This window comes from Neopsephotus bourkii, unplaced genomic scaffold, assembly GCF_033783945.1.
Source record: "Neopsephotus bourkii isolate Nb327-2 ecotype Australia unplaced genomic scaffold, CSIRO-AGI_Nbou_v1 NB_1663, whole genome shotgun sequence".
In the NCBI taxonomy this organism is placed as follows: Eukaryota; Metazoa; Chordata; class Aves; order Psittaciformes; family Psittacidae; genus Neopsephotus; species Neopsephotus bourkii.
This window is the reverse complement of record NW_026902137.1, coordinates 3,849,354-3,877,080: the sequence shown is the minus strand read 5'-3', so window position 1 is coordinate 3,877,080 and position 27,727 is coordinate 3,849,354. Positions and strand designations below refer to the sequence as shown.

The window sequence follows — 27,727 nt, the reverse complement described above, 5'->3', positions numbered from 1 at the left end:
TGTCATGAAATGAATAATTCCTGTACATTTAACAATCAGTGAGTTAAAATGTTTAAAAAATGGCATCTGTTCCAAATACGTTATGTTTTAAAAGATATTAATATATGCATACTGGTCTAAAATATATTAATAACATCATCAAATTGCCTTTGTAAAATAAACACCTTAAACCATAGCGATGCAAATTCTTAATCATGAAGAACCATCACTGTTTGTGGTTAAAAACCATGTGACCACTAGAAATAACTCCTGAAAAGGTCATTTCTTCTTGATTGCCAAAGGGACGCATTTCCAGCTTCTATCTACTTGAATAATCACCTTGCAAGTTCAGAGTTTACAAGATTTTTTATTATTACATTCATATTTCACTCATGTAGTCTGATTTTTAGATGTCAGCACAAAATCAAGTTGCTAATAACAATTCAATGAACAATGTATATGCAGAAAACTGATCAAATAATTTATACAACTTCTAAAATTAATTTTAACAAAGAAATATGCTGCTTGGAATTTATGGCACAAATGGAAACAGTGCAACAAGAATAAAGTCAACAATATTATTTAAGCAATTATCATGGGCAAAAATATTCTTAAGTCCTGTGATAAGGCAGCCAAAACAGATTATTAACTTTCTAAAACTGGATGAATATTACCAGAACCATTAATCATTAATCTTTATGAGACACTTGAATAACACAATGAATAAAATCAAGGAGTAATTTTGATAAATTAAATGCACTGACTTCTCAGTGATTGCTAAAAGCATACTCTACAAAACTGACTGGGGTTTCTATTACTAAAGTGGTAATTCCTGTTCATATAGTTGATTGAGCTGATTAAGGTCTTGATGAGGCCTTTTAGTACAGAGTGGTCTGTATCTTCTGAAACTGGATCATTTACTCCTGCAAGACAGCAAGTATCTCTTGCTAATACTGACATTAAGAGATACTTAAGACACTGTGAGGCAGCTGAAGCTCCTAAGCATGGTTTGAGTCATTTTAACAGCAGAACAGCTGCTGAATTTACGTTATCCCTGTAAAACAGGCATGTAGACAGGTTAGCAAGTATAGGATAAAGGTGTTAATTTACTATACTAACTGGCAAAAACTAAGCTTTCATTTTTAACAGACTTTTCAAAGTAGCAAAAGTTAAAAGTTGCAGTATTTAGATGTCAAACTGCAGTTCACCTGGACTGCAAAGCACAGAGCAGAATTCACTACCCCCAACCACATCAGCCTAACTAGCATACATAGCTTGCTCTACATGCAACCCCAAACCATTTCATATTGGTCAAATTCAGTACCATATTTATAATGAAGTTAAACACAGATGTTAATCTTGAAATTAGCATTTTACTTATTTGTTATATGCTGAAGTAGTATTAAAATTGGTAGTAATGCTACTGCTTACTTATAATGAAACATAAGAATAGCAGCATTAGAGATGAATATTTTAACAGTAGTTAAGATTTTATGAATAGGCTTCCAAGTATTAATTATAGATGAAAAAAAATGAGGGAACAGTGCATAAATGGCAACTGTGATAATTGTAACTAATTATAAAAATCAATAGTACTTACTCTAATTACTCTAACTATAGTAATTAATTAAGCAGTAAAACCAGCAGTTCAAAAGCCAGTTGAGAATTGTATGTGACAATTAAAACTTCCCTGACTTTTAAATGTACTATAAACATGAGCTTTCCTATATAATACAAGTATGCTTTATTGAAGACCAAATTAAAATCAAAGTCATGGGTGTGTTTTGGATCTAGTACTAAATGTATGATCACTATCTTACATGGCAGCACTTGCAAGAGGCTATTTAAAGGGGAAAGAGTGGGAAAAAAGCTGCTCTCATCTGCACTTGAAAGCCAGTCAGGTTAAGGTGAAGGAAAGATTTGCATGCCCAGAAAGCAAGGTTTCTGACACCAGCACACACTGCTGCCGCTTCATTTTTGTCAGGCAGCTCTACATCTGTCCAGCTAACTGCTCTTAGTTTCCAAGTAGATCTGCATGATAATCCAATGCTCCCAAAAGCTGTATGGATGCTAGAGCTGAAATAAGAGAGAAGAAAGAAAATTATGCAAAGAACATGGGGAAAAAGACAGGACAGGCAGTGTGATCTAGCCATGAAACCATACCCTAAAGTTTGTGGGATCCTAATACCCCAACAAGAAACCAAAATCTGCTTCTGCCACTACTTTTTTTTGATGTAAAACTAAAGGAAGTCTTCAGAAGAGAACGACATTACACTGATTGAAAACCACTAGGAAAGGAGAATGGAACTAGTAACATTCAACTATTACTATAAGCATTGGGCATAAACCCCATCACTTTTCTAGAAAAAAATAAATAAAAAGAATTGTATTTTAGCATTGTAAATTCTGTTAGAAACAAGAATGTTCACAGAAAGGAGATCCAGTAAGTGTTCCTTGCATTAAAAAAATCACTGCCTTTCAGATGCTCACCTCAGCAAAGTACTGAAGTTCACGCAGATCTCAATTCTATACAGCTACTGAGGAATAAACTTGCTTCAGATCTGCATGCAATTCTGTGAGCGAATCTGGAAGTAAATGCAAGGTGAAAGAAGCCTACCTACCTGTCCACAAATTATTCTGAAATATAGCTATTTTTTTCTCATTCTGTTATTACATGTATGTAATAGACCAGGAGACGGCTCCCTGTAACTTCCACCCTTGGCAATGTTATTAGGTTACAGAGTAACAATAATCAAAATGAGCACAGAAAGACTTCAACAGCTTGCAAACCAGCATCTTTTCCAGCTTCCTAATTGGACACACTTTGAACTGCTCAGTTACAACCAGTGAAACAAGGAAGACTAGAGTCTATTAATGCATATTTGGCCATAATGCTGAGACTCCATTTCACAAATCACTTCAATTTTCTGTTCTCAGAGTTGCTGTTTCTATCCCATCTAAAACAGGAACAATCTTACTGGCACAATACTGACTCTTCCCAATGGAGAAATCTTGGAATGATTCCAGGTCAGTTTGAAAAGAAAACGCAAACAAAAAAAGTCATTGTGGCGATTAACCAGAAAGACAAGTAGATATTTCAATAAATTTAACAATATATAACAGCATATCTTTTATCCTAGTTTATTTGGAGAATGAATGTATGTTGACTATCACATTACAAGCCATGTTAGTGAGTTGTACCCACGGCATTCTTATCAGGGGAAAACTAAGCATTATTTAACTGGAAATTTAATTCTCATATACATGCATTTTCTATTTTAATTTTTGGTTACAGCAAAGCATTGACGGCATCAATCAGACGAGTCATCTTTTGTAAAGCCACATACAGGATCCTATGGGCCCCTGCAAGTTGTATAAGAAGTAAACTATATACTTGCAAATGTCAACTTTGGGGAAAAAAACCTTCTGGAATGGCACAGACATTCCTAATATTTGTGTGAGTCAATTAATGGACTCAGTATTTGCACAAATCACATCTAAAGACACATTATCTTAGCTCCAGGAAATCAAGCTTCCAGAGGAAGGTATCTGTAAGATACCAAAAAGAAATTGCTTGCACGTAGCAAAACATTAATAAACAGCACAATCTAATTATTGCAAAAACATAAACACTGCAGCTGTAGCACTTCTAACCATACCATTACAGCCTTACCAGTGAAAACAGAAGTGTCAATGCTAATGTAAACTCAGCTGCTGATATATATTCATTAGATTCAGAAAAGCTTCAACATTTCTTCTTCTGTGTCAGATTTTATCTGTCATCAGCCACAAATCAGTGTAGATACAATAGGGTATACCAAAATGTAAAGTTTCAGGACACCTAGGACTTAGATCTATCTCCATTCTCGTCTTTTCCTCCATAAAAATCACCTGAAGAATCCTATCAAGGAGAATACTGTGGCTTTCAAAGAGCATCTGGGAAGCAGAGTGGCAAAAAAAATGACAGGATATTCTGGTCAGGCAGAGCTATTTTTTGGCCTTGGTGGCCCTGAAGGTGACCTCAGAAACCCATAACCAACTTTCACTCTGCAACAGTGCAGAGATTCAGCATTAGATCAAACACACAAAAGGAAGGCAGGATGCACGAGGATACAGGGCTCCTTGCCCATGCCCTGACCTGAATATTGTATATTGTGCTTTGTCCATTTCAACAGAAATGCACATAAATGAAATTACGAGTAGACACCTCCTCTGGGTTAAATTTAAACTTTAAGGTGAACCTGATATAATATCACTACATATGTGGTGATAGGCTAAGATTTATTTAAGAGAATTAAAAACCCCCCAAACTTCTTATGTTTTGAGAGTTGAAAATAAGACAAAACAAATGATTTTATCAGGAACGCACTAGCATTACCCAAAGGCACACCACTTACTGCTGTAGAGGCAATCAACTGACCAATTATTCTACCATCACAATCTGACAAAAGCCAAACTTACTTTCTGGGAATCTTAAACTAATGACAAAAGATGAGGAAGCAGAGAAGGAAAGAGAGAAACAATGGACCATCCTTTGGTTTATGTTGAAGTTTACAGAATAAATGCTCAGTGCTCAAGAGCTACCCACAATGAGTACTGCTAAGTAATTACAGATGAGTTTGTGATTGCACAGACATGCTGAACCAAGAGCTCTATAAACCGGCCTGATCACCTCTGCAGTATGACAGAAGAATGACTCTAGCCATTTAAATCAGTAGTATTTTTATCATTATTTGATCACTCTCAGGTCTAAGTAGAAGAGAAAGAAGATGAACAATTTCCTTATTACAATGTGCTACATCTTTTGTGATTAACATGCAACCTGAGTTCTGAGATTTGAAAGTTTTCCGTCTGGTCTATATTAAAGCAGTATATTATAAATTAAGAAAATTCACTATGGCTTAAGTCAGTAAATTATGTGCTTCATCCTCATTTATAAAGGCAAAGGGAATTTGTAAAAGGGGAAAGAAAACCACATTTGCAAGCATTGCTAAGCAGGAAACACAGGAAGACGTTTGCAGGAATAGGGGAACAACAGTCCCAGAATGGGTACCTGAGCAATGACCCAAATCAGATTACGAGAATTTCTGACACACAATGAAGTATTCTTCCATTATTAGCACTTAAATTAGCTTCATTGTGAAACAGTAATTAAGCAGCAGGGAGATTCACTGTCTTAGCCTTTTATTCTTGATTCTAATTTACATGATTAAATTCTAACTTATTCGCTGATTACCTTGTTGCTTAACATGCTTTTGGTTCTCATGGGGTTTATTTTTGTCCTTGCTTCTTTTTCTGGGTGTAGCAGTTTTTGCCCTCACTAAGCCACAAGTTTCAGCATGCTTATGCATGTTATCCTGTTAGCATAATGAAGCATAAATATATGAATCAAATATTAATGTATGTAAGCAATTTAACACACACAGAAAAAACAAATATGGTTCTGACAGAAAAATTCAGGAATGCTAAGTGAAAGGCTGACTTAGTTAAAACTTTCATAAAACTCCTGACGATTTTCCAAATTATATATTAAAATTCTGTTTAAAGGAACACTGCCATTTGGTGGGTATAAATCAAGTATCTAATTTTCTGGTTCCTGGATAAACAATAAAGTTTTACATGTAAAATCTGTATGTGGAAAAAAAGGTTATTTTTATTTCAGCAGTGTGCACAGTTAACCCCAGAGCACAGATACGTTCTAACTACATATGGCTTTGAAGTGAATAATAATTTCTTACTTTCCTTGCTGAATTGGTCTTTCTTTTAAAATTCATACCGCCACACTGCCTTTTGGTTCATTTTAAGAAGCGTACTGGATTAAACATTCAATACTGAATTCCACAAACCAGTAACAGCCCTGAAAAGATTAAGTAGCATATATTTTCTACCTAAAGGGGAATATAAAGATCTTTATTAATCCCCCAATGCAAGGTCTGGGAAAGAAAACAAGTTTTGCTGGCTTAGCATTAAGGAGTTAACTTTCCTGCCAGTACACTGTTTTTTACTCTCAGTCCTTCCTGACAATGTGATCTGCAATACTTAGCTAAAGATAACTCCACTGAGATTCCTTAAAAGGAAGTATCTTACCCAGAGTGAATAGCCCTTACCACATTTAGGGCATTCATCAACTATAGGCTTAATATTAGAATCATGGTGCTTCTTAGAGTGAAGAGTAAGAAGCTCCTTTTGTTGAAAGGTTTTGCTGCAGCACAAGCAAGCAAAGGGCTTCTTCCCAGTATGGTTTCTTTTATGTACAATTAAGTGTTGTTCCTGAAACAAAGAAAATACCTCTAACATAACTATCCAGCTCTGAGAGTTCAATAAACCCACACAGACACACAGGGGAGTGCAAGGATGTTGCATACTCCTTAATTATCCTCCACTGTAAGCAGATACTGAAGAACACACTGGGATACTGCCCACTGACTTGGAGAACATGAGACGTTTTCTCCTAACCTTAGTGAAGTTAGCAGAGAAAATCAGAATGGCGCAATGGTACATTCCAACATACCAATGCCAAAGATGTGCTATCCTAAATGTATTCTTTAAAAAAATTACAGTTCAGACCAAATTTATTCTGTGATGCTACTGAAAAATCACATTTAAGGCTCAAATATTACAGTTTGTTCCTATCGTAATGTCACTGAAAGTGATTTATGTTACTCTGTACTTCTAAGCTGTTCATGTACAAAAGATTTATCAAGAAGATAGCCTCAGACTTTACAGCATTTCAATTTTACTGTTATTTGTGAACCATTTATCTTGCAAATAAACGTAACTACACCATTTTAGTTAGATTGCAGTCACAGAAGCTTTTATCTTAAATTAAAAACCCCAAAACCCCACCTTGCCAAACTCTCAACTGAGTATGCAATATTTTTACAGTGAGTACCTGTTTACATGCATAGCTGCACTGATCACATTTGAATCTTCTTTCATTTCTATGAGTCTTCTTGTGCTGAACAAGAGCATAGCGCTCATGAAATACAGCTTCACAGTCACTGCATTTAATTGCCACTGCCATGTAGGAATGCAGATTTCGTAAGTGGACACCTGAACAGTTATACAAAGCAATTAATTTTTATGGTAAATTTTTAATTTCCACCATTTTGAAGAAGACTTACCCTGTGCATAGCCCTGAGTAATGTATATATTGTAGAGGATACACACAAAAAAGAACTTGTGTTCTCTGCAGTAGGATTAAAATTGCACAATAAGCAATTTTTCAAAGAAGTTTAACTGAGTTGCAGCAAGATGCTGTAACTTTACAGAGAGATTTAGCAGTTACAACCCAAACTCTTGCTCATTTCCATGGAAAACATTTAACAAATCAAATCCTTTTGAAAATTCCAGTAACTGGCTGCTTTTGTCTACACATAAAATTAATTTTAAAATGCTGCCCAAAGTAGTACTTACAGTATTAAAATGAACAGTGAAAAAATACATGAACGATGAGATTGTATATATATATATAAAGTAGCACTTCTACCTTCAAATACTTAACAGACTTCAATAGGATCTTTATTTGAAAATACAAATAGATGCTAAAGACATCTTTGTATACCTAAATATTTTTCTTAATATAGCTGTTTCATTTATTTCTTTAAACTTAAAATTTTATGTAGGTTTTGTTGCCCTTGGTCAGCTATATTGCCTCAAATACAGCAAATATGCTATAATTCTAAAACATTGATTGATTAATAAAATTCTTATCTGTACAAAACCTTTTTCTTCCTAGAAAAGATGAATTTGCATATGAAATACATGAATAAGAACAACTCTACTGGTACTTGAAGCAAGTACTGTTCTAAAGAAGAGTAATTCAAAAATTTCATATATAAATCCTTAGTAAATTGCTTGTATTTCAAGAACTGTGGTTTGTATGAGAAAAAATTTCAATTTATGTTCTCAATTACAATTTTAATTTATACTCTCAATTTGAACCTCTGCGTAGAGAATGAAGATGAACTTATGCAGAGGTTTGTTCTTTGCACTCTGGAAAAAGATCCCAACTAGCTAAGAGACATTTGAGTTTATTGCATTACCATCAATGTTTCACAAGTGTTATACAGCTCAAAAATAATCTTTGATATTGATGTAATAGGAGTTAGAAGTCTAAGAGTTTTGAATACTGGAGGCATAGTAAAAACATGGATGAACCAATGAAGTAAAAATTTAACTTGCACTTTACTAACAAATGCTATTACATGTATTTCTTTAAATTACAAGGACAATGCACTCAGCAACTAAACATACAGTTCAATTTTAGATTAAAAGGTAAAAGCTGATTTGGCATATGCAAAACCCCCATATATACCATAACATTCAATCTGCTTTAGTGTCTCATATAGCTAGATGCATATATTCATTTTAACTAGGGCTGAGAAAGAAACAGAATGTGAGAACTGAAATGGCTTAATAAAAATCTGACTGTTTTCTGTGGCTTTAAGGAAAAACTCCACTACAGCCTGGGCACGTATCTTTGCGAGGTACATTCTTACTGAAAACCATAAGGTCACAATGCCACCAAGTATCAAGCAAAAAAACCCAAATTAAGGAAATTAGCACATCAACCACAAGATGTCGCCACATCTCCTTGCAGGAGGAACTTTCCTGTAAAACAACGAATACATTTTCTATAGAAATACTTTGTAATGATATCGAGTCATATGTAACATATTTGGTATCGTTGTAAGCAGTGAAAATGAAGAGATTCCACATCTAATTACCTCTACAGTTCAATTTTTTACTTCAAACTCACCCAGGTCACTTTTTCGCGCAATAAAGGCACTACAATGTGGACACTTGTATTTTGGCACATTTTCTCCATGCTTCTGTAACATGTGGATTTTCATGGTACCACTTTGAGTGAATGTGGACTGGCAAACATAACATTCATAGGGTTTTTCACCTGTAAAATACATATTATAATAACATATGCTTAGAAACGCTACTCATTTGATACAAATGCAAAATTGCCACGCCTGAACATCCATGTTCTAACAGCAAGTCTTCAGACCAATTAAAATGTTACTGTTAGCGGGCAAAACACAAACGGCTAAAGAAGTTTAAATAAGTTTACATAGCTGATTAGAATGCAAAAACTTGGCTTCCAGAATCTGTATGTCAAGCTGATGAAACACAAAGCTATTAAAATTCTAAACTATTAATCAGGAATTATTTTAATTATCTTCTACTCTGTCCTGAATATTTAATATACAAAAATGCAGAATTATCCTCAAATGTGCATGGAGAAAGTTTACAGCTGTAACAACATCATAATAAAAGTGAATCAACCCCAGCCAATCATAATGGTAGAAGAGAAAGCAGGAAATTGTTTTCTTGCCTTTCTTCCCTAAAAAGTCACATAAATATAATAAAAAAAATGATTTTCATGATGAACATCATCAAGAATTACATCATGACTGACAACTGACTCAGTCTACCTGATCATTACATCAGAGTCTTACCTGAATGAGTTATCATGTGCCTTTTCAGTTTATATGCATCTTTGCTAGCATAACTGCAAAGTTCACAGGCATAAGGACGCTCTCCTGTGTGTGAGCGAACATGTCGTTTCATTTTGCTTGCCTAGCATAAAAATAAGACCATTTCTGCAGTAACACACTGGACACACAAACAATTAAAATACAAGCAATTTTACACAACACATCTATTGCAATTTAAAATAATCCATCAATCCCAGAATTAGCGCTCATCCAGCCACTCCTTTTTTCCTGTACAATCAGCCTGGTGTGGTTTTAGGTAACGCTTGTGCACTCTTTCCCCAAATGATCTTACTTTCGTATTTAGTGTCAACATAAACAAAGGAGAAATTTCATTAGAACATAAAAGCTAGGATTTTTAAAGGGGATATCCACTACTTTCAGGCTACTTGGATATGTCAAACATGAAATTCTTTGAAAATACTCAGGAAAATAAATGAAAGACCAAACTCATTAACCAAAGTCTGTATTCACCACCAAGGCCTAATGAAGCAGTTTAATTGCAATTCAGTCCACTTTTTAATACTGTTCTTGTGACACATTCTATATAAATACTGTAGGTATGCAAGCTAAAATTAGGAGTTACTTAATGCTCCAATTCCTACATCTATAAACATATATGAACTAATGAACTCTCACTAGACCCATTCAAATCTCCAACAGTATTCACTTAAATAAAATTAAACATGATTGCCAATCTTTCCTATACCAAAGTCAAATTGTATGCATGGTATTACTAGGGGGCTCCTTCAGCTCTCCTCATTCAGGTAAAGCTTACAGCAGTATCAGTGAGAGTTCACAACAGCAATGAGTACTGAACGCTTATTAAAACAAGGAAAATAATGGGAGACTTTAATATAAACTGACAAGTTTTTTAAAGATGCAAGCCATCCAAGATTTAATTAGTAAGGTAAGTTGTGTGGAATAAAGTTCAGGCTTGCCTGCAGCTTTAGATTTGGACACAGCACATAAAAACTTTAGATATTGAATATCCACTAAACTGTGACAGCGATTCAATCATAGATAACCATGACTGTGATTCAATCATAGGTACATCACTGAAGGCCTGTTTTTCCCAGTGAATCCTTAGGCAGTCACTAACTTTTTTATTGCTAGATTAAGAAAATTTCAGTCCTGTAAGAAACCCCAAACATCAGCAAGTTTTGTCCTACAGTACATAGAATGACGCATACAGAAGAACTTCTGTAGGATGCTTTTGCATGATCAAAGTAATACAAGTACATTGCCTAGCAACAATTTTAGTATAATAAAGAAGAAAACACGCTTAAAATGTAATTAATTTAAAAAAGCTAAATAATATTGTTCAAGTTTGGCTATTCTTCCTAACTCAGAATGCACATGTACGTCTGCATCATGAGCCAAGTATTAATATTGTAACTTGACATCTGCAACTACATCTGTAATGTATTGAGTTGATTTCTTATAGAAATCTGACAGTAACAAAAGGCAATACAAGACAGTACAGTATATGCACAGAAACTTCTCAAGGTTAAAATCTATGCAAAAATGATAGAACTTGAAGTGTATTAATATCTTAGCATGTGAAAGCCTACAAACCCTTCCAAAAGATCCAGAAAGGCTGTACTTACTTCTACACTAGAATATTTACACAATGAACACTTGAAAGGTTTTTCTAAGGTATGCTTGTAACGCCTGTGCCGTGAAAGCTCACCCCCGGTCACAAATGCCATATCACAGTCACTGCATTTATAGGGTCTGGTCCCTGTAAGAATACACCATTTCTTAGAATTTTATTTATCAACGCATCAGTATGATTCTTCTGCCTTATCATGCACAATCTTTTACCAGAACCTTTTCCGAGTTTCTGAATTTTATATACTATATACGCACACCATAAGTTTATTATAAACACAATTTATCAGTTTGTTTCATATGGTTACAAAGCAAACTGAAAACATCACAAAAAATTTTATTGCACACATGGAATCAGACACAACTGAAGTCAACATTCAGTTAACAAAAATTATTAGGATAGTATTTAACAGAATAAATGAATACATACACAGAGAGTTACTAACTATAGACCAAGTCTTTTCAGTGTAGAACTCCAAACAAAATCAGAGCACAAAACGACCACAGAATACAGCCCTAAGACAATTTTTTAAATAATATGTAAAATGAAGTCTTTTCACGTTAGATACCTGTATGTACATTCAGATGGTTACGCAGGAGACTAGCTGTACGAAAAGCCTTAAGGCAGAGGTGACACACATGAGGTTTCTCATCAGAATGGGTTTTCACATGACGATTAAGACTTGATATTCTGAGTGAGGTGAATGTGCACAAATCACAGCGGAAAATTTCTTTTTCTCCTGTGGGAAAAGACACATTTAGATTATATGAGCCACAAAATAATGACTTCTTCAAAAAACAGTACCAATTTCAATATAGTTCCTCTACTTCGGGTAAAACTACTTCATACTTCTACATAAAAATACATCATAAAAAAAATTAAGCTGACAGAAACTATTGTATCCAAGGCTTAAGTGATTTGCTCAGAAAAGTAGTGCCACACATTACTGATACAGTTTGGAACCCAGTACCAAGAAACCTAACTCCTAATCAAGCTCTCACCTCCAAGACAGGATGAAACTTCCTCTCTTGATAGCACCAATAAAATGTGGTTCATCACGGCAATTACAACCTGTGTAATACACTTCCTGATGACAACTGTATATTAGTACTAAGCAAGCTTGTTCAAAGATTTGGATATTACAAGTTAAGCTATTCTCAGCTTTCTGATAGTCCTGAATCCATAAAGTATATGTAAAAAAGATCATGACATAAAAAGCCTTTTTAAAATTATTAGTTGAATTTGAGGAAAAAAGAGCAATTCCTTGAAGAAGTCAAATAAAGTTATGCTTTCTGGATTACAGAACATGTCCAAGTTCATGGCATAGCAGTAATGAATTTCTTTTGAGTTTAGTAAGTTAAAAGTGAATGTGTAACATTTTCAGTTTTGAAGAAGATTTAAAACTGCAAAATGGCAAATATGTCATATTCGAAGAGCCTTTCCAGAACAGTTGTCTCAGCTCCCAAATGCGCTCTTTGTAATGATTTTCATGCTGAGACCAAAATGTATTTTATACAATGCTTTACACCACACAGAGATATGCAGCTAACACTTCAATAACAGCAAACAAAAACACTTTATGGTTATTTATTCATTGTGGATTCATGCCCACACAGAACAACATTGTTAGCTCTGTTAAAGCTGCTCAAATGTGCTTCCTATAAATGCAGCAGCTAAAACAAGGGACATTAAAAATTTGTAAAACATCCACACTTTAAACAACCTCAGCCAAGATACTTTAATATCCAGATACTATGACACACGTTTATAGACTCTTCAACATTACTGATGTCATCCAACTTTTACAGTACACACACATAGTTTCTAGGGAAACAGATGCTTATGATTCCCTTCTGAGTCAGTCCTTAACTTATGCAACATACTGTTATATTCCTAAAATCTGAAATCGGCCATTTTCTGTTACTTTTATTCAAGTTCTGGGAGATACCTTGCTGACAGGCATTGATATTTGCCCATCACCCTCAACCAGCAACTTGAAACCACTCTAAGCTCATCCACAGCCCCCCAAACAAGCACATTTTGAAGCTGAATGAGGAAACTAAGTAAGTTACTAGGTTCATTCAAAGGCAGTTATACAATATTAACTTTGAAATCTCCCCAAAGGATTCAAATACCACATACTGTTCAAAAGACCATTAAATTCTAAATGCCATCCAAAACATCTCTCCTGAACACAGCGCAGATGACATCAACCTAAACAAGCTCATTTATCAAGGTTGAACGGTATTATGCTTTCTTCCAAATTTCCATAGAATAACATGAAACCTAATCTAAACTTAACACTGTGAATATCTGCTAAAAGATTTCAACTTTGCTTAAAAATCAAACTTAACATGTTATCTAAAAGTGAACTACAAGGATTGCTAACTTTTTTACCTTTTTTCTGATGTGGAGCACAAATCTGAAATTCTGGATTCTCGGGATTTCTCACAGCTGCTTGTTCTGATGGAGTTGCATGTTTCTGCTCTTTACCTTCATTGCTTGGGTCTGATATATCATCACTGGCTTTGTAGCTCCAGCTCTTTGTTTCCCCAAGACTGAAAAGAAGTTCCTCTACTCCCCCCACTTCAGATGGTGTCAGCTGCTGGACCTTATTTTCAAATACAATTACATCATTATCTCTGTCAATCTCTTTTAAAAAGTTTTACAACTTTGCTAATCAAAGCCAGTGGCAAAGCAACTCAGCTACCAACAAAACACAAGCTACTCATTAATTCTGATTTTTAGCTTTAAATACGATGGGTAAAACTGCAACAAAAAACAAACTGTATGTAACATACAGCTGCTGTGTCATACAGCAAACAATTATTATAACTGAGCCCTAGATCTTTAAAATTTGACATAAACTTTCAGAGCATCATTTCAAGATTACAGCTCTGAGAACACAGAAACTTACATCCTTGTTTTTTAAAACGAATCTCATTTCAGTACATTTACCTTTCAAAAGAAAACAAGAAGAAAGTTTGTGCTCAGTTTTTCACCAAACTAACAGAGGACTTCTGCAGCCTAACTGCAATGCCTTCTTTGTCACATGGCAATTAACAAGGTTGTGGTACTTTTTGCATTAAACTTAAATATGACCATACCTGGATATTATCTAGGGTACCACATAAATTTTCAAAGGAAAAAAAATACTGTTTTATTATAAAAGCAATAGCTAGCACAGGATAAATACCAGTTTGCATGTCCTTTCAATGAAATGCATTTCAAATGAGATCATGTTACACATCCAGCTTTAACAATGATTGCGGTGTTGTACTATTGCAGGCGAAGGGGAATTGTCTAATGCTACTTAAGTTATCTAGCCTGTCAAACGAAACAGCACCAAACTGGTGAACTGAATTAAAAACTTGTCTGAATTTCAACTGATTAGTCATCTAAAAAGGCCAAATTTTTAGTCTGCCTTTTTAAACATGGGATGACATTCTAAAAAGCTGTACAAAGGATTAGACACTTCAGTCCAAAAAATCTGAATGCCTAGAAAAAATAATACCAAAATCAGAATCAAATCAGTGATACTGCCAGCTAAGAGTTAACCTACTGCCATCTTTACCACATCCAGAACTCGTACCTCAGTCAGCAGCATGTCTGCTGGTTTCTCTGCTGGCTTGCTTTCTGAACTAACTGCTTGCCCTTCTTCTTGTAAAACATTACTCTGTGTCAGCCCTAAGTCATAAAACACACAGACCCCTTCCCGCACGCTCACAGCCATGCCTGCCGGCACATTGTGCAAGACGGGCTGCACCACAACCGCCCCAGGCAGCGCTACCATAGCCATGCTGTTCTGCCAGTGGGCACTTATCGGGCAGACGCCCTCCAAGTCCTCCTCCTCTGTGCTTGGACACACTGTCTGTAGTGTCAGCAAGTGCTTTTCACCCTCTTCAGGAAACAGGGACCACTCTGGGGACACACTCGCCCCCGCCTGCATGTTGAGTCCCCACTGTGGTCACTGGCGCTGCTGCTCTCCTTCACTTGGGTTTTCCTGTCCCCATCACTCTCTTCTCTCAGTCTCTTTTTTTTCTACACCCCCTAGTTTGGGGATAGGCTCCAGCAGCCCTAAGGCCACGTACACTGCCGGGTGAACCTGTCCAAAAGGCGAAGGTTAAAAATGAGGGCAAATCACAGGCTTTCAGGACAATGCCCTGGACCTGCTTCACACTGCAGCCCTTGAACACCTCGCTTCCTGCCCCCCCGCCGCCTCACTGGCAACCCACACCCTCAGAGCCTCCCGGCGGGCCCTCACCCCTTCCACCTCTCCCTGCGCCTCCGCCCTGGGCTCTCCCCACCCCAATCCACCTCCCTGCCGCCGCCCTCCAGCCTCCCGCCGGCGGCTGCGCTCCAACGGCGGTGGGCCCAGGCCTCGGGGTGCGGACAGGCGAGCAGCCGCGGCGGCGACCGAGGCCGCTGCGTCCCTCGGGTGGAGACGGGGCTGTGCACCTCGGAATGGCGGCCCCGTGCGCCCAGCGGGCAGCGGGCCCCGCAGCCGCAGCGGGGAACCGGCTCGTGGGCAGCATCGCCCGTGGGGGGCAGTTGGTTAATTCCGCAGGAGGCACACGGAGGAACCTCCAGGGACCGTGCCCGGTGCTCAGCAAAGAGCCCATCTCCTCACTGTGAAAGCAGGGTGGGTAGGCAGCAAGGCCTCCTGTCACAGCAGCCTGCCATTTTGTCACACTCGAGCCCTCGATGATGATCTCGGTCTTTAATTGCAGGCCCTTAACCTTCTGCTCCCACTTGGCTGGAGACCACGGAGCTGAGCTCAATTGGTTTCCCCACTTGCAAAGTATTTGAAGTACCTCCCATGTTTCTCTTGAAGAAGCACTTCATCCTGGGTGCCGTGTCACTGGAGTGGTGCTGAAGAGCGGGCTGACTGCTGGTGCCGGAGCACCGCGTACCCTGGGAGCTGAAGTGTTTCACAGAATTGGCTGAAGTAGGTTTGCAGAGGCAGTAGAGCGATATGCATAAGCATCATTATGTGCTACTTTAGGTCAGGATTGGTTATTCAGTGAGAACAAGAAGTTTTATACTTAAAAAGAGTTCTCCAAAGACATTGTGAAAATGACTTTGAGGTAAACTTGTATATTTCAGAGACTTAACATTTAATTTTGTGTACCCTTCTAGACTAGCAATTTCCAACTGTCAGACATTTTATAAGGCTAACTTACCATTGATCTCTATTATGCACTAGTGCAAAGTACATATTTGGAGCTCTATCACTAAATACTAGTTCTGTGTGTAGCAAAGTACAGTACATTGCACAGTGATTGTAGCTCTGTGTGGTCCAGATCCTGCTAAACCATGTACGGAACTTTAAACAAGCCCCCTGAGCAATCTGTGGCTTTCACTGCCTGTGTAAGTAACACATTAAAACTTGCATTTGTGAAATGTCCTTAGCACAAAAAGCAACAGATGCTGCTGGCCTGTTTAGCTGTACCATCGGACAAGGTGGTGTTTTGGACAAAGCCAATATATGGTGTATTTCTGGTTGCAGTTAACATTTTTGGGTACCCAGGAGCCAAACGCCCCTTTTCCATGGTCATTATTACTGTTTCTCTGTTGTGGGTGCCTGAGGGAGCAGGCCTATATAGTGCTACTGGAAAAAGAAGTGATTCTGGTTACTGCAAAGGATGCAGCTGTGAAAAGTACATTGGTGGGGTCACTGTAACAAGTTCTAAGAGTGAAAAATTAAAACTTTCATATCTTGATAAGTGAATCTCATAACAAGCCTGATTTTAGGTCCTTGACTTTACTGGGCCTTATCTTCAGAGATAGAAAGTTTCTGCAACTCCGATAAATGCCCTTAACAATAACTTCACCTATCCACAAATCTGTAGAATCCTAAATGCAAAAGGAATATTAATTTTTTTTACATGTAAACTGCAGATTAGTCACAACTATTACATTACTTGGAATCAACAGAAATCCAAAGCAATTATTTAAGGTTGAATATGCATTCCAGCAATTTAGGGCTGATATTTTAGTTAGATACCGCATTATTCATCATCTACAGAATCTGTGGGCTCTCAAAACCAAAGAACAGGATGCAGAATACGCAATATGTTCACATAATTATGCTGCTAGTGACTGTAGCCAGAGATTATACTTCTTACACATTTCTGACTCTTTTCAAGTTGCTATGTATACTGTGCAATTATGATAGTTGAATAGCACTGAGGAAAAAAAGTTGTTATAATAATATATCCTCCTTTAGGAAATTTTAATGAGTTTTTATGCATCAGAACAGTCATTAGCATCCAAGAGCTGTCCTGCTTTCTACTTTTGCATTATTAATACCAGCACCATCCATGCAGCTACAGTTAAAGGTCTGTCATTATTTCCATTATAAATTAATATTTTCAAGGATTTAGAACTCAAATATAGAATTCACTTCATTTTCATTGAATTTAAAGGAACCACTTAGATCAGCAACCTCAAGTTCAACCACTTTCTAATTACACCTTGACACAATAGAAGTTAACAGCTCCGTAATAGCCGTTATGGTCTATTGTGTATACAATCTCCAGTTACCACTGCTGCCTGCTGCATCATCTATCTCTAACTGCAATCAAGCTTTTAGCCTCTCCTCTAAAGGCTGTATTTCTTTCTAACAGATCAACAGTCTGCATGAAAAAAACCTGTCATAAGAAGAATAGAGGACCTTTCTATTTTATAAGTCATATTGTGGGAGTAAACATAATTATTGTTAGGAGTGTTTTATAAAGAACATAAGGAGTTTAATGTAAGCACATTCTCTTATGCTAAAAAGTAATGTTACATAACCAGAAATCAGCCACAAAACAGCAGATAAATTGCTGGTAAGACTCTACCAGTGCATGAAAGTAAATGCACGGACAACTAAAATCCTAAATCAGCGGAGAAAATTCTACTCTTGGCTGTAATAAGGAAACACAGCAAACCTTGTTCCAATCTGTATTTTTCTACCCAAATATAAATAGTGCAGCTGACTTTTTTTAATGAGTAAAATGTTGGATTATCTGTTCAGATTATCAGTCTGAAATCTGAGTAATGCCTTTTATAATATTTAAGATGCTTAATGCTGTTTAGATGGAGCTGACTTTTTTAAAAGCTCCATCGTCATGTACACAAAGCATATTTGACCTTAAAGGTAGTTCAGTGTTCAGTTTAATTCCTGTGTTTTAGAAAATCACTTTGGATGACTGCAGAGGCTGTATAACCAACCTCTACTGCGTATGCTTTGCATCTCCATTTTCCTATTATAGGGCCTAAACTGCAATCCTCCAATGCCCACAGAAGGATTGCCATCAGTTTAAGTGGGTTTGGAATTAGGCCCAGAATAGATAACTATGTGAAGCAATAAGGTGCAATTTATTTACATATTTTTGACCTGTCCACAAAACTCTGAGTATATCAGCACTGTTGCAGTACGCTTGAAAGAGAGAAAAAAGAAGTACAAGAAAGACCAAATCCAAAAGAGCCAAAACAAATAAGTCCCAATTTAACCTCTAATACTAATAGCTGTTTCATTTGTGATACTCCATCTCATAGTTGAAAACCCCATTCTCCAGAACATGACTCCTGTTAGTCTATGAGAAAACCCATTTTTTGTTGTGACTTATTTTGACAGCTTTAATATAATTTTCCACCTGGCATCTGGAAAGTTTTCCATTTTCACTTTTCTACAATGTCTCACTTTTGTTTCCAAGTGTATGTCGCATTCACACTGCACCTGTCATAGTGGTATCTATGTGCCTTAACAGCGGTCTGAAAACATACACGCCTTTTCTTTTGCCCTTACACCAGGGACAATTGCTACCTTCATCACCTGTTTTGCAGTGAGATATTGCCCTACTAATAACAACAGTAGCTAACCTCCTTAACACCATCATGTGTTTCAGAGGAAGGGAGAATACCTTTATAATCTTCCAATTCATGGGGCTTCTTTTAATGTTGTTCAGTTTATGGAGCTGTAGTCACTAAATGATTGAAATCTTTTTGCTGTGCTTTCTGGTACTGTTGTCAACTTGTCCTTTTAGCGTCCCACCTACATACATGGAGCACTTCTTCAGAGACACCAAAAGCTTGAATTAAAAAAAATAAATAAAGGAAAGCATGTCAGCTAATGGGCAAAATTAAATATATAGATAAATATATTATTTTGTATGCTCTTCTAAGCAACTCCAAGTTGCAGATTCAGAGTTAACTTAGGGCTTCAGTGCTGACCTTTAGGATTCGCAAGAGAAATTACAATCTGAATTTCAGAAAGGCACTGATCACTTGGAAAGAAGAATATTATTATTTTTTTTCTTTTTTTTGTTTTTGCCCCCAGGCCTCTGGTTTTGAGGTGGGAGCTGCAGTTTATTCTAGCAGACATCATTGAGGATTCAGATCTGACTTGGATTTCTTGTCTACCAAAGAGAAGGCAATTCTCTGGTCCGTCTCCAGTCATATGAAAGCTAGTCAGACTTCAGACCCAGCGGCAGAGCTGTCTCAGAGGCATGGTGTTGGACTGTGGCCATTTGTGTGTGACGAACTAGATCTGGGCTGTGCTTGAGGAATAGGGAGAGCTGTGCTGTGCTCTCTCTCCAGTGCTCATCCTGACTCTGAAAAGGTAAATCATCTCTTTAAATATGAGTGGATCTTGTAAAAGAACCAAAGCAACTTGTATTAAGTTAAAAGGCTGAATGGTCTTAAGTATTGCTCTTAAGTATTGCCTATGTTTTTAAAATCCTGCTCCATGCTGTCAATGATAATAATTATATACCATGACAAAAAAAACACCCCAACAACAAAACAGGGCATAAGAGCATACAGATGTGGGATACATAAAAGGGGAAGTATTTAACAGACTTATTGGAGCTGAAAGTACCAGGGATAATGGATTGCTTAGACACAACTTGGGGAAGTGGTCTAAAAATTATTAACCATAATTGCAATTTATCTATTAACCGTTTCATTTAACTTCATGGTATATTTAGAAACAATTCTGCCATCCAATAATGTACCACTGCTTGTGGCAAACAGCAGATTTGCATGCCTGAGTCTGTTTGGAAGAAGGTTTACCCGAGAAGAACATTACTTCTTCCATTTCACAAGACATTAGCATGGTTATACAGTTAAGTACACCTCAGTGACTTCCACTGTTTTTGCAGAATACTCTTTAATCTGAGAGATAGCAAAGAAAGTTTTAAAGACAACTCCCCTTAGTTAGTTAGTAAAGGTTTCTGCTGCTGTTTGTGCAAGGGTCAAAGAGTTAAGTGTTTAAAAGGCCGAAAGTTTTCCTCTTGTTTTGACTAAACTGGAGGAAACGTGCTGGAGCTGTGCAAAGTTTGATTGCCAAACACAAAGTGAAGATACACAGTGAGAAAAGATAGTAAAGGTTTAACCCAACTGATGTAAGAAACAAACTCCAAGGATACCCATGTTTCCTTGCTTTTATCACACTGTTAATCTTTAATCACGAAAACAGTTCTGAGAACAGCTCTTCGTGCACAGCTAAACAGGCATCGTTGCTTGGAAGTTAATAGGATCACCAGGGAATGAGACTATTAAATCATTGTCCTAATAAATCAATGAGTTAGATGTACAGCCCAAAGGAGTTCAAATTCTGCTTCCACGTGGATATGCAGCAAGTGCACATTAAACCTTGCAAAATCAGCAGTAAGGAGTCAGTTGGTGGGTTCAGAAGAGCAGTGGCTTCCCATGCAGTTGTTTTCCAGCTCAGATAACAAATTGGCATGGGTGCTAGAAGTTCCTGAGGAGCCCAAATCCAGCTTCTCAATTCAAAAATCCAAAGAAATCAAGAAATGGCTACAAAATCTAAGGGCACATTTAAAGTCACTTCACTGGCAGCAGGTGATTGAATCCCTGATATTTACCAGTAGAGATGTCTTCAATCTTAGTCATCTTCACATCTCCAAGATGACAAAATGCCTAGAAATGAGAACAGCAAAGTGACTTGTTTTGTGAATAATGGTAATTACTCTGTTCAGAGCAGCCTCTACAAACTTAAGAGTTTTTTGATCTGATATTCATACCCTTCTTTTGTTCTGTCTTAAACAAGATCTCCTGGGCAGAAAGTATTTATGCTTCATCCAAAATAACCAGATACTGCTTTAGTGCTATTGCAGTCCAAATGCCTGAACAATACAAGGTTAACAAGCAAGTTACTTATTTTAATTGCAGAATGTCAGTTGGTTGCTAATCATTTGCACGTACTAGTTTAAGCTCATGTATAAGAAGTTCCTCTTTACGTAAACAGTATTCATATCCATATGAATCATCCTGAATCAGTAAATTTGGAGATGGGTACAGATGGTCAGTTAACAGAAGCATGTAGAGCAGTCAGAATTCTGTCTCCCTTAAAGCATAAGAAAAAACAGTATGATCTCCAGGGCCCAGCTGAACCCTCGACCTCTTTACTGAGTGTTGTTTTAAGCAATAATCATACTTGTAGCACTTGTCTGGAAGGAACCATTTACACTGGCAAAACAAAAAATGCTTTTACATTGTGAAAATGCCATTACAGTCCACCCATCTTGCCTTCCTCCTATGAGAAATGTGTTAAGCATAAATGTACAGTTATGTAGGATTTCACCTGACCTGTTAACACTTACATAAGGCTTTTCCAGTAAACACAGGATCTGTTTCAAAGGTAACTGGTTTTTTGTAATGTTGATTTTCCTACAGCCATAAGGTTCAAGAACCAAAAGGTATGTAGTGCTTGACATTGGCACATTTGCTTTCTGACCTTTAGGTGTAGCCTGGCTTTTATTTCTGCACAGTCAGCTTCTCTATTCCCATTGTTGCTTTCAGTGTTACAAAATGCTTTAAATATTCATCAAAGCTATTTTCCTGGGAAAAAGTATAGAACAAATTTCACTTGAAACAGAAAACATGGTTCAGCCCAAGTTGCTGCTCTTGTGTTACTGTCAGAGGAGAAAACAGGTTATAGTAAAAGATTTTAATTTCAAATAAGACCATACATTACAATAACCTAGAGAGGACTCAGCAGGGACTACCTGTGGCACACATGTAAAGATGAGATAATGATCTTGCCTAATTAAACTCCTCTGGCTAGGAACTATCAACCTAGGAAGAATGCACAAGAACACAGAGAAATGGGCATTATCACTTCCCGACATCCTTCCCTTGGAACGGTAAAGGCTTGGAGATGCCCATTTACGTGTCCAAAGTCAAATGGGAAATCTGTGGCAGAAGTGGAAACAGAAGCTAAACCTTCTGAATCTGCACCCATGCTTAGTAGTTAAAGACATGCTTCTTTAAGGAAGTTGGCTCATGAAGGACATACAGAACCATGTCCAGTGGGGCAGACTGCATGTAACAAGGGAGAATCAAAATGACAAGAGAGACAAAAGGCAAATGGAAACATTTAAATAAATGACAAAAACACATATTCATGGTCAAGTAGACAAAGCTGTGTAACCGTGAAATGACAACTGACAGTAGAGTGCTGCTAGCAAGCAAAGGATTGCAGAGAAATAACAAATGGCATGCAAAAGGAAGGAGCAAGAGGAGCCAGGGTTATCTCATCCTAGAAGAAAAAAGTTTAAATTCTAAAAGGTGCTGCCATGTCATTTCCTAAGGCCTCAGGAGATGAAGTCTCTGTAAAAGGGCACAGTTAGCAGAACCCTAGTTACCAGCAGGAAGCCAATGACTGCTCTTGAACAAGAGGTTGAAACATCTCCTGATTCTGGAAGCTGTGTGCAAGGATTTGTCATTTACCCCCTCCACAGGTACGAAGCAGGGAGCCCTTGACAGCTGCAAACACACACCTCTGTGGGAAACAGATTTCCCTGCAGCAAGGGTTACCATTTCTATTTCCAAAGCTGAATCTCGATGCCATCTGGTCTTTGTCTGACTGAGCAGAGCAGATGCTGCAGAGGTGAAGGGAAACACAACCTTATGCTGACTGTTTTCCACTCTGTTCAGTACAGTTTGTCCCCTTCTCTCCTGGCTGTGATTCTGCTGTTCATTCAGAAAAAAAAAAAAAAAAAAAAAGGACAAAATGCAGTAACCATGCAAAAATCGTGCTCATGTTCTTGCCTTTATACTGGTAAAGTCAGTCAAAGACCTGATGGGCCCAAATTTTCCATGTGCCTGTTAGACCTTCTGAGGCAGATGAGGAGAGCTTTCAAGTTCACACTTGACAGGATTGCACATACCCAGCCACTGGTCAGGTATCAGGGGCTACAGAGCCCTGTTACATTCACACTTGATCCCTGATACAGGTTTTGTGAAAGATGACAGTGCTCCTTCAGGAAAGAGTCTCCACATTAAAGTCACAGCTCAAGAAGCAGTAACTACTTCTCAAGTTTAAATCTACATTGATCCATCCCATCTCCAGAGTTTATGAGCTGGTGGAAGAGAAGGATGAGCAGTGAGTAACATGCTGCTCAGAACCACTAATTGAGCGAATGCCATCAGTGGGGAGCTGCTTGCTGCTCTGCATATGGGGTGCCGTTTCCCACCAGAAACTCAGGTGCAAATTCGGGGTCCAAACTAAGTGTCTTGTGTTGTTGAGAAGGGTCACCAGCAAAACAGAAGGTAATTAAGTCCTCAGTATCCTTCATAGGCAATGCATGGAGCTGTCAAGGTACCTCCCTAGCCAATATTCCAGGTTTTATTCCTTACAAGAAAAAATGGAAGAGACTCACCTCCCCAGTGATTATAACAGTGTGTCAGAGCCTGTAAAAGTGAGCTTAAAAATGCAACAACAACAACAGAATAAATAATTTCCTAACCAAAGCAGAACAACAATCAAAAAACCAGTGTGCCCATGGTATAGAATGTCAGCCTTGCACGTACAGGGGCACAGCCGGGACTGTCCCTAAAATACAGCTCAGGATTGAGTGCTAGAGCTGATACTAAACTAAGCCTCAAAAGTTGGTGCCTTTCTTCGGAAACCATAAACGTGCACTAATGCATGTTCCCGTCTGCTGAGATTTACTTCCATTTGGCTTGGGAAATTTTAATGTATCTGTTGTCAAGAGGAAAATTCTGGACAGACTAATGAAAGTATAGCCTAATTGTGCTATATCTGTTTTCTCCTTTCTCCTTGACCATCAGAAAAGCCATTTAACTTTGAAAACAGGCAAAAATGTTACATCACCTTAGTGATCCACAGACATACCTTACAATCTGCCCAAGACAAATACGATGTCATTTTGGGTTGGAAAGGAGGAGGTAAGATGAAAAGCACTGTGCTCCCAGTTTGCTGCTACCTGTTCTGCCTGATCACAGAGGTTCAGTCTCATTGTTCACACGGTGCACGAGGAGGGGAGCGTGCAGCACATGTGGCCAGAGCCCCAGAGCTCCTGCAGCTGGGTCAGTGCCGAAGAACTGCCTGCAAGAAAAGGGTCTGTGAAGCAGAAATGCCACAAAGGGCTGTGCAGGGTCTGGAACAAACACTTGGCTCAGTCACAGACTCTTTTGCAACTGCAGGCAATTTGCAGGGTTCATGTTTTCTTCTGGCAATTGAAGGAACAGTCCCTGCCCTGGTCTCTGAGCTGTACACTTTCAAGGACTGCCTTTGGACCTGCGCTCGTGCGGCATCCAGTTCGGCAGCAATTGCAGCTTGCTCAGTACCAGCTGAGCACAACTTCACAGCAAAAATAACAATCAAGAAGCAATGTTCTTCCATTAGGGGAATAGCTCAGAGAGTCTTCTTTTTAAAAATCTACAATTTTATAATAAAAATATGTAAGTGCAAACTCTTTGGAGGTGACAATATGTAGGATAATTAGCAATGGGAGGGGAGTAGAATTTCTGAGTATTATTATATGCCATTAACAACGTTAAGATCTCGCCGAGAGTGCTTTGTTGCATCTCGTTTAGTAGTAATGAGTTAAGCTTTCTTATGATGCTTTTTTTCTGAGCAGCTAAGAACCTTTACATTTACTGCCTGGGTTCCAGTAAATCCGTAAAAGTCAAAGTGCTCAAAACCTCTATTTTGAACAGGCTGAATAGTGTCCATCAATGTAAACATTCTAAAAACGTTCCTTTTAAGGCACTTGTTGAACGCTATCATCTGAAAATGTCAGATTCACACACATTTAAATAATTTGACAGCTTTCAAGGTGACACCTGATGAGCATCACATTCAAGTGTCAAGAAGCACAGAGAAGTGCCAAAAAAGTTCAATCCGAACAAATTGTAGCAGCTATTAGATGAGTATAATACAGTTAGCACTAAAAAAGTTTTTACATTTAAATGGAAAAATAAACTGTACATTCAAGACAATTTTTAAGACCTTTCATTGGCCCCAGACCATGTCCCATATTTGTCCCTAGAGAGACCCTCCAGAAAACTGAATCCAGAAGGCAGACAAATACATGGCAAACAGCAGTACATGATGGTATTGGGTGAACACCTCAAGACCACTGTAACTGAGCCAGTGGAGATGCTACTTCTGGGGTGTTATTTTTGTGGGAGACACTGGGAGTTCTGAGAATTCATTATCTTCAGATTAAACCTTTAATGCCTTCTGTTAGGTAACTAAAAACTGAATCTCTAAATGAGAAGATTCTTGGATAAGATAATCTTGGCTCTGATTTGCATATGCTCCAGTTATTTCATTGCACCAAATACTACACGTGTTTTATATATAGGGGCTTGAGGCTTACTGTGTGTTTGTGATATGCTTTGAGATCCTCTGATGGGAGGTGTTACCTAAATACAAGTAATTTAATGCTTAAATGTCTAGAATTCCCAATGGACATCTGCACTCAAGCCCTGCTGCCATCACAAATGAAAAACATTTGGAATCCTTAATGTGATTTTTAATGGACATATGTTCATAACACAGTGCCACCAATTTGGCATATTTAGTGTCTTCTCAAGAGGAGCCCACAGTTTGTATAGCAAGATTGTGGGAGGTTAGGATTGCAGTGTGAGAAAATTTGCACAACACCTGCCTGTCTATAATTTAATTGGCAGAAATTAGTGCTCTGGGGTTGGGGATTTTTTCCTCCGCTCAAAACTGAAGAGACACTAGGACAAATCCTGCTGTCCTACACTGTCATATTTAAGCTTTTATTCTGACTTTACTCGTGCTGTAATAGGATCATTATCTGGTCTACTCTTTTCAGAGCCATTGCTGGTTTACTCGCAATTGTTTTTTGTGTATAATGACTTCCTTGGCCAACAGGAAAGACCCGGTATTTTTGTACTTCGTGAAAAGGGGGTCTGCTTAGTATTACTTAAAATTATGCCCCATTTTATTTTTAATGAAGTACTTAATGAAAAGTAAAACAGTTGGACAAAATATTTCTGATCAGCTCCATCAGCAATACAATATGTGGACTCCAAACAGAAACACCACTGCTGTCATTATTGTCTCTGTTTTTACCTTTGCTTATGGCAGAGCCCTGAAACAGTCTTTAGCACCTCTTAATCCTACCAGATTTTTTTTTCCTTTTCAGGAATATTTGGCCTTACAGTGCATCAAGGACTGTTTCTTCCCCTTACATTTACAAAACATAGAATCATAGAATAGTTAGGGTTGGAAAGGACCTTAAGATCATCAAGTTCCAGCCCCTCTGCTATGGGCAGGGACACCTCACTCTAAACCATATCACCCAAGGCCTCGTTCAACCTGGCCTTGAACACCACCAGGGATGGAGTATTCACAGCTTCCCTGGGCAACCCATTCCAGTGCCTCACCACCCTAACAGGAAAGAATTTCCTCCTTATATCCAATCTAAACTTCCCCTGTTTAAGTTTTAACCCATTACCCCTTGTCCTATCACTACAGTCCCTAATGAAGAGTCCCTCCCCAGCATCCCTATAGGCCCCCTTCCGATACTGGATAACAAAAAGCTTTGCAGGAGAGAGAGAGGATTCAGTCCCAAGGTTCCTGCAGTGTGGATACAGCTCTACAATGCTTCAGACTTGCAGGGCAAGAAAGAGAGCTGCAATCCTGATGGTGCTGCTTTGCTAGACCTGGCTTTTCAGGGCTTGCAAGTCACTGCTGGTTGCCTCAACAAAAGCCTTGCTGGAAACATCTCTTTCAGTTCACAGATCTGAGAGGGTGGTGAATTACTGAATATCCTTTATATAAGATACTTCAATTCCGTTGCTTTAAAGAACTCCCTGAAATTTAGCTAGGATTCCTGTATTTCCTGTTCTACAAGCTGTCATTGACAATATTTTACGTGCATTGGTGAAAGCCCCATTAATATAAAAAATGTCAGGTTGGCATGAAAGCACCACCTCATCCAGGCTCAAGAGCCTTGCTGGGACTGGCTGTAAGCAGAGTGAGATGAAATGGAAGCAGGGTTATTTCTAATTTGCCTGAACTACTTCATTCTTCACACACCCAGACTGCATGGACAAATGGACATGGAGATCAGCCTTTCTTTATGGGCATGATGGTCTAAAATGGAGCAGGGGAAGGTAGAGAACTGAAAGACAGGCAGACAGGAACAGGTAGAGGCGAGACCTCAAAATATCCTGACCTCACTCTCTAACCCTCACAATTAGAGGAGTAGTAGTGGCTATTGGTATTGTATACTGCCACAACAGTTACGTATACATGTCTGTGTATGCACATATGCATACAGTGCACTTCACACATATAACAAAGTGTGCAGCCACATTCATAAGCTGT

General features: G+C 38.1%; 1 protein-coding gene across 7 annotated transcripts; it reads right to left on the bottom strand.

Moving 5' to 3' along the window:
* Positions 1–659: 659 nt before the first annotated feature.
* On the bottom strand, positions 660–19,178 carry CTCFL (CCCTC-binding factor like). Of its 7 annotated transcripts, XM_061375415.1 has the most exons (13): positions 19,011–19,178; positions 15,915–16,043; positions 14,693–15,205; positions 13,498–13,711; positions 11,669–11,836; positions 11,096–11,229; positions 9,450–9,570; positions 8,741–8,890; positions 6,872–7,032; positions 6,067–6,249; positions 5,216–5,336; positions 2,470–2,564; positions 660–2,055 (listed from the first exon to the last, which is right to left on the bottom strand). In XM_061375415.1, exons 3-12 carry the CDS (start codon positions 15,047–15,049, stop codon positions 2,506–2,508), a joined length of 1,668 nt encoding a protein of 555 aa, XP_061231399.1. In that variant the 5' UTR covers positions 15,050–15,205; positions 15,915–16,043; positions 19,011–19,178; the 3' UTR covers positions 660–2,055; positions 2,470–2,505. The 7 variants fall into 7 exon arrangements, with proteins under 7 accessions (XP_061231399.1, XP_061231400.1, XP_061231403.1 ...); XM_061375416.1 differs by lacking the exons at positions 15,915–16,043; positions 19,011–19,178 and adding an exon at positions 15,365–15,470; XM_061375418.1 differs by lacking the exons at positions 660–2,055; positions 15,915–16,043; positions 19,011–19,178 and adding an exon at positions 3,798–3,915 and having other exon boundaries at positions 2,468–2,564; positions 14,693–15,332.
* Positions 19,179–27,727: the final 8,549 nt, after the last annotated feature.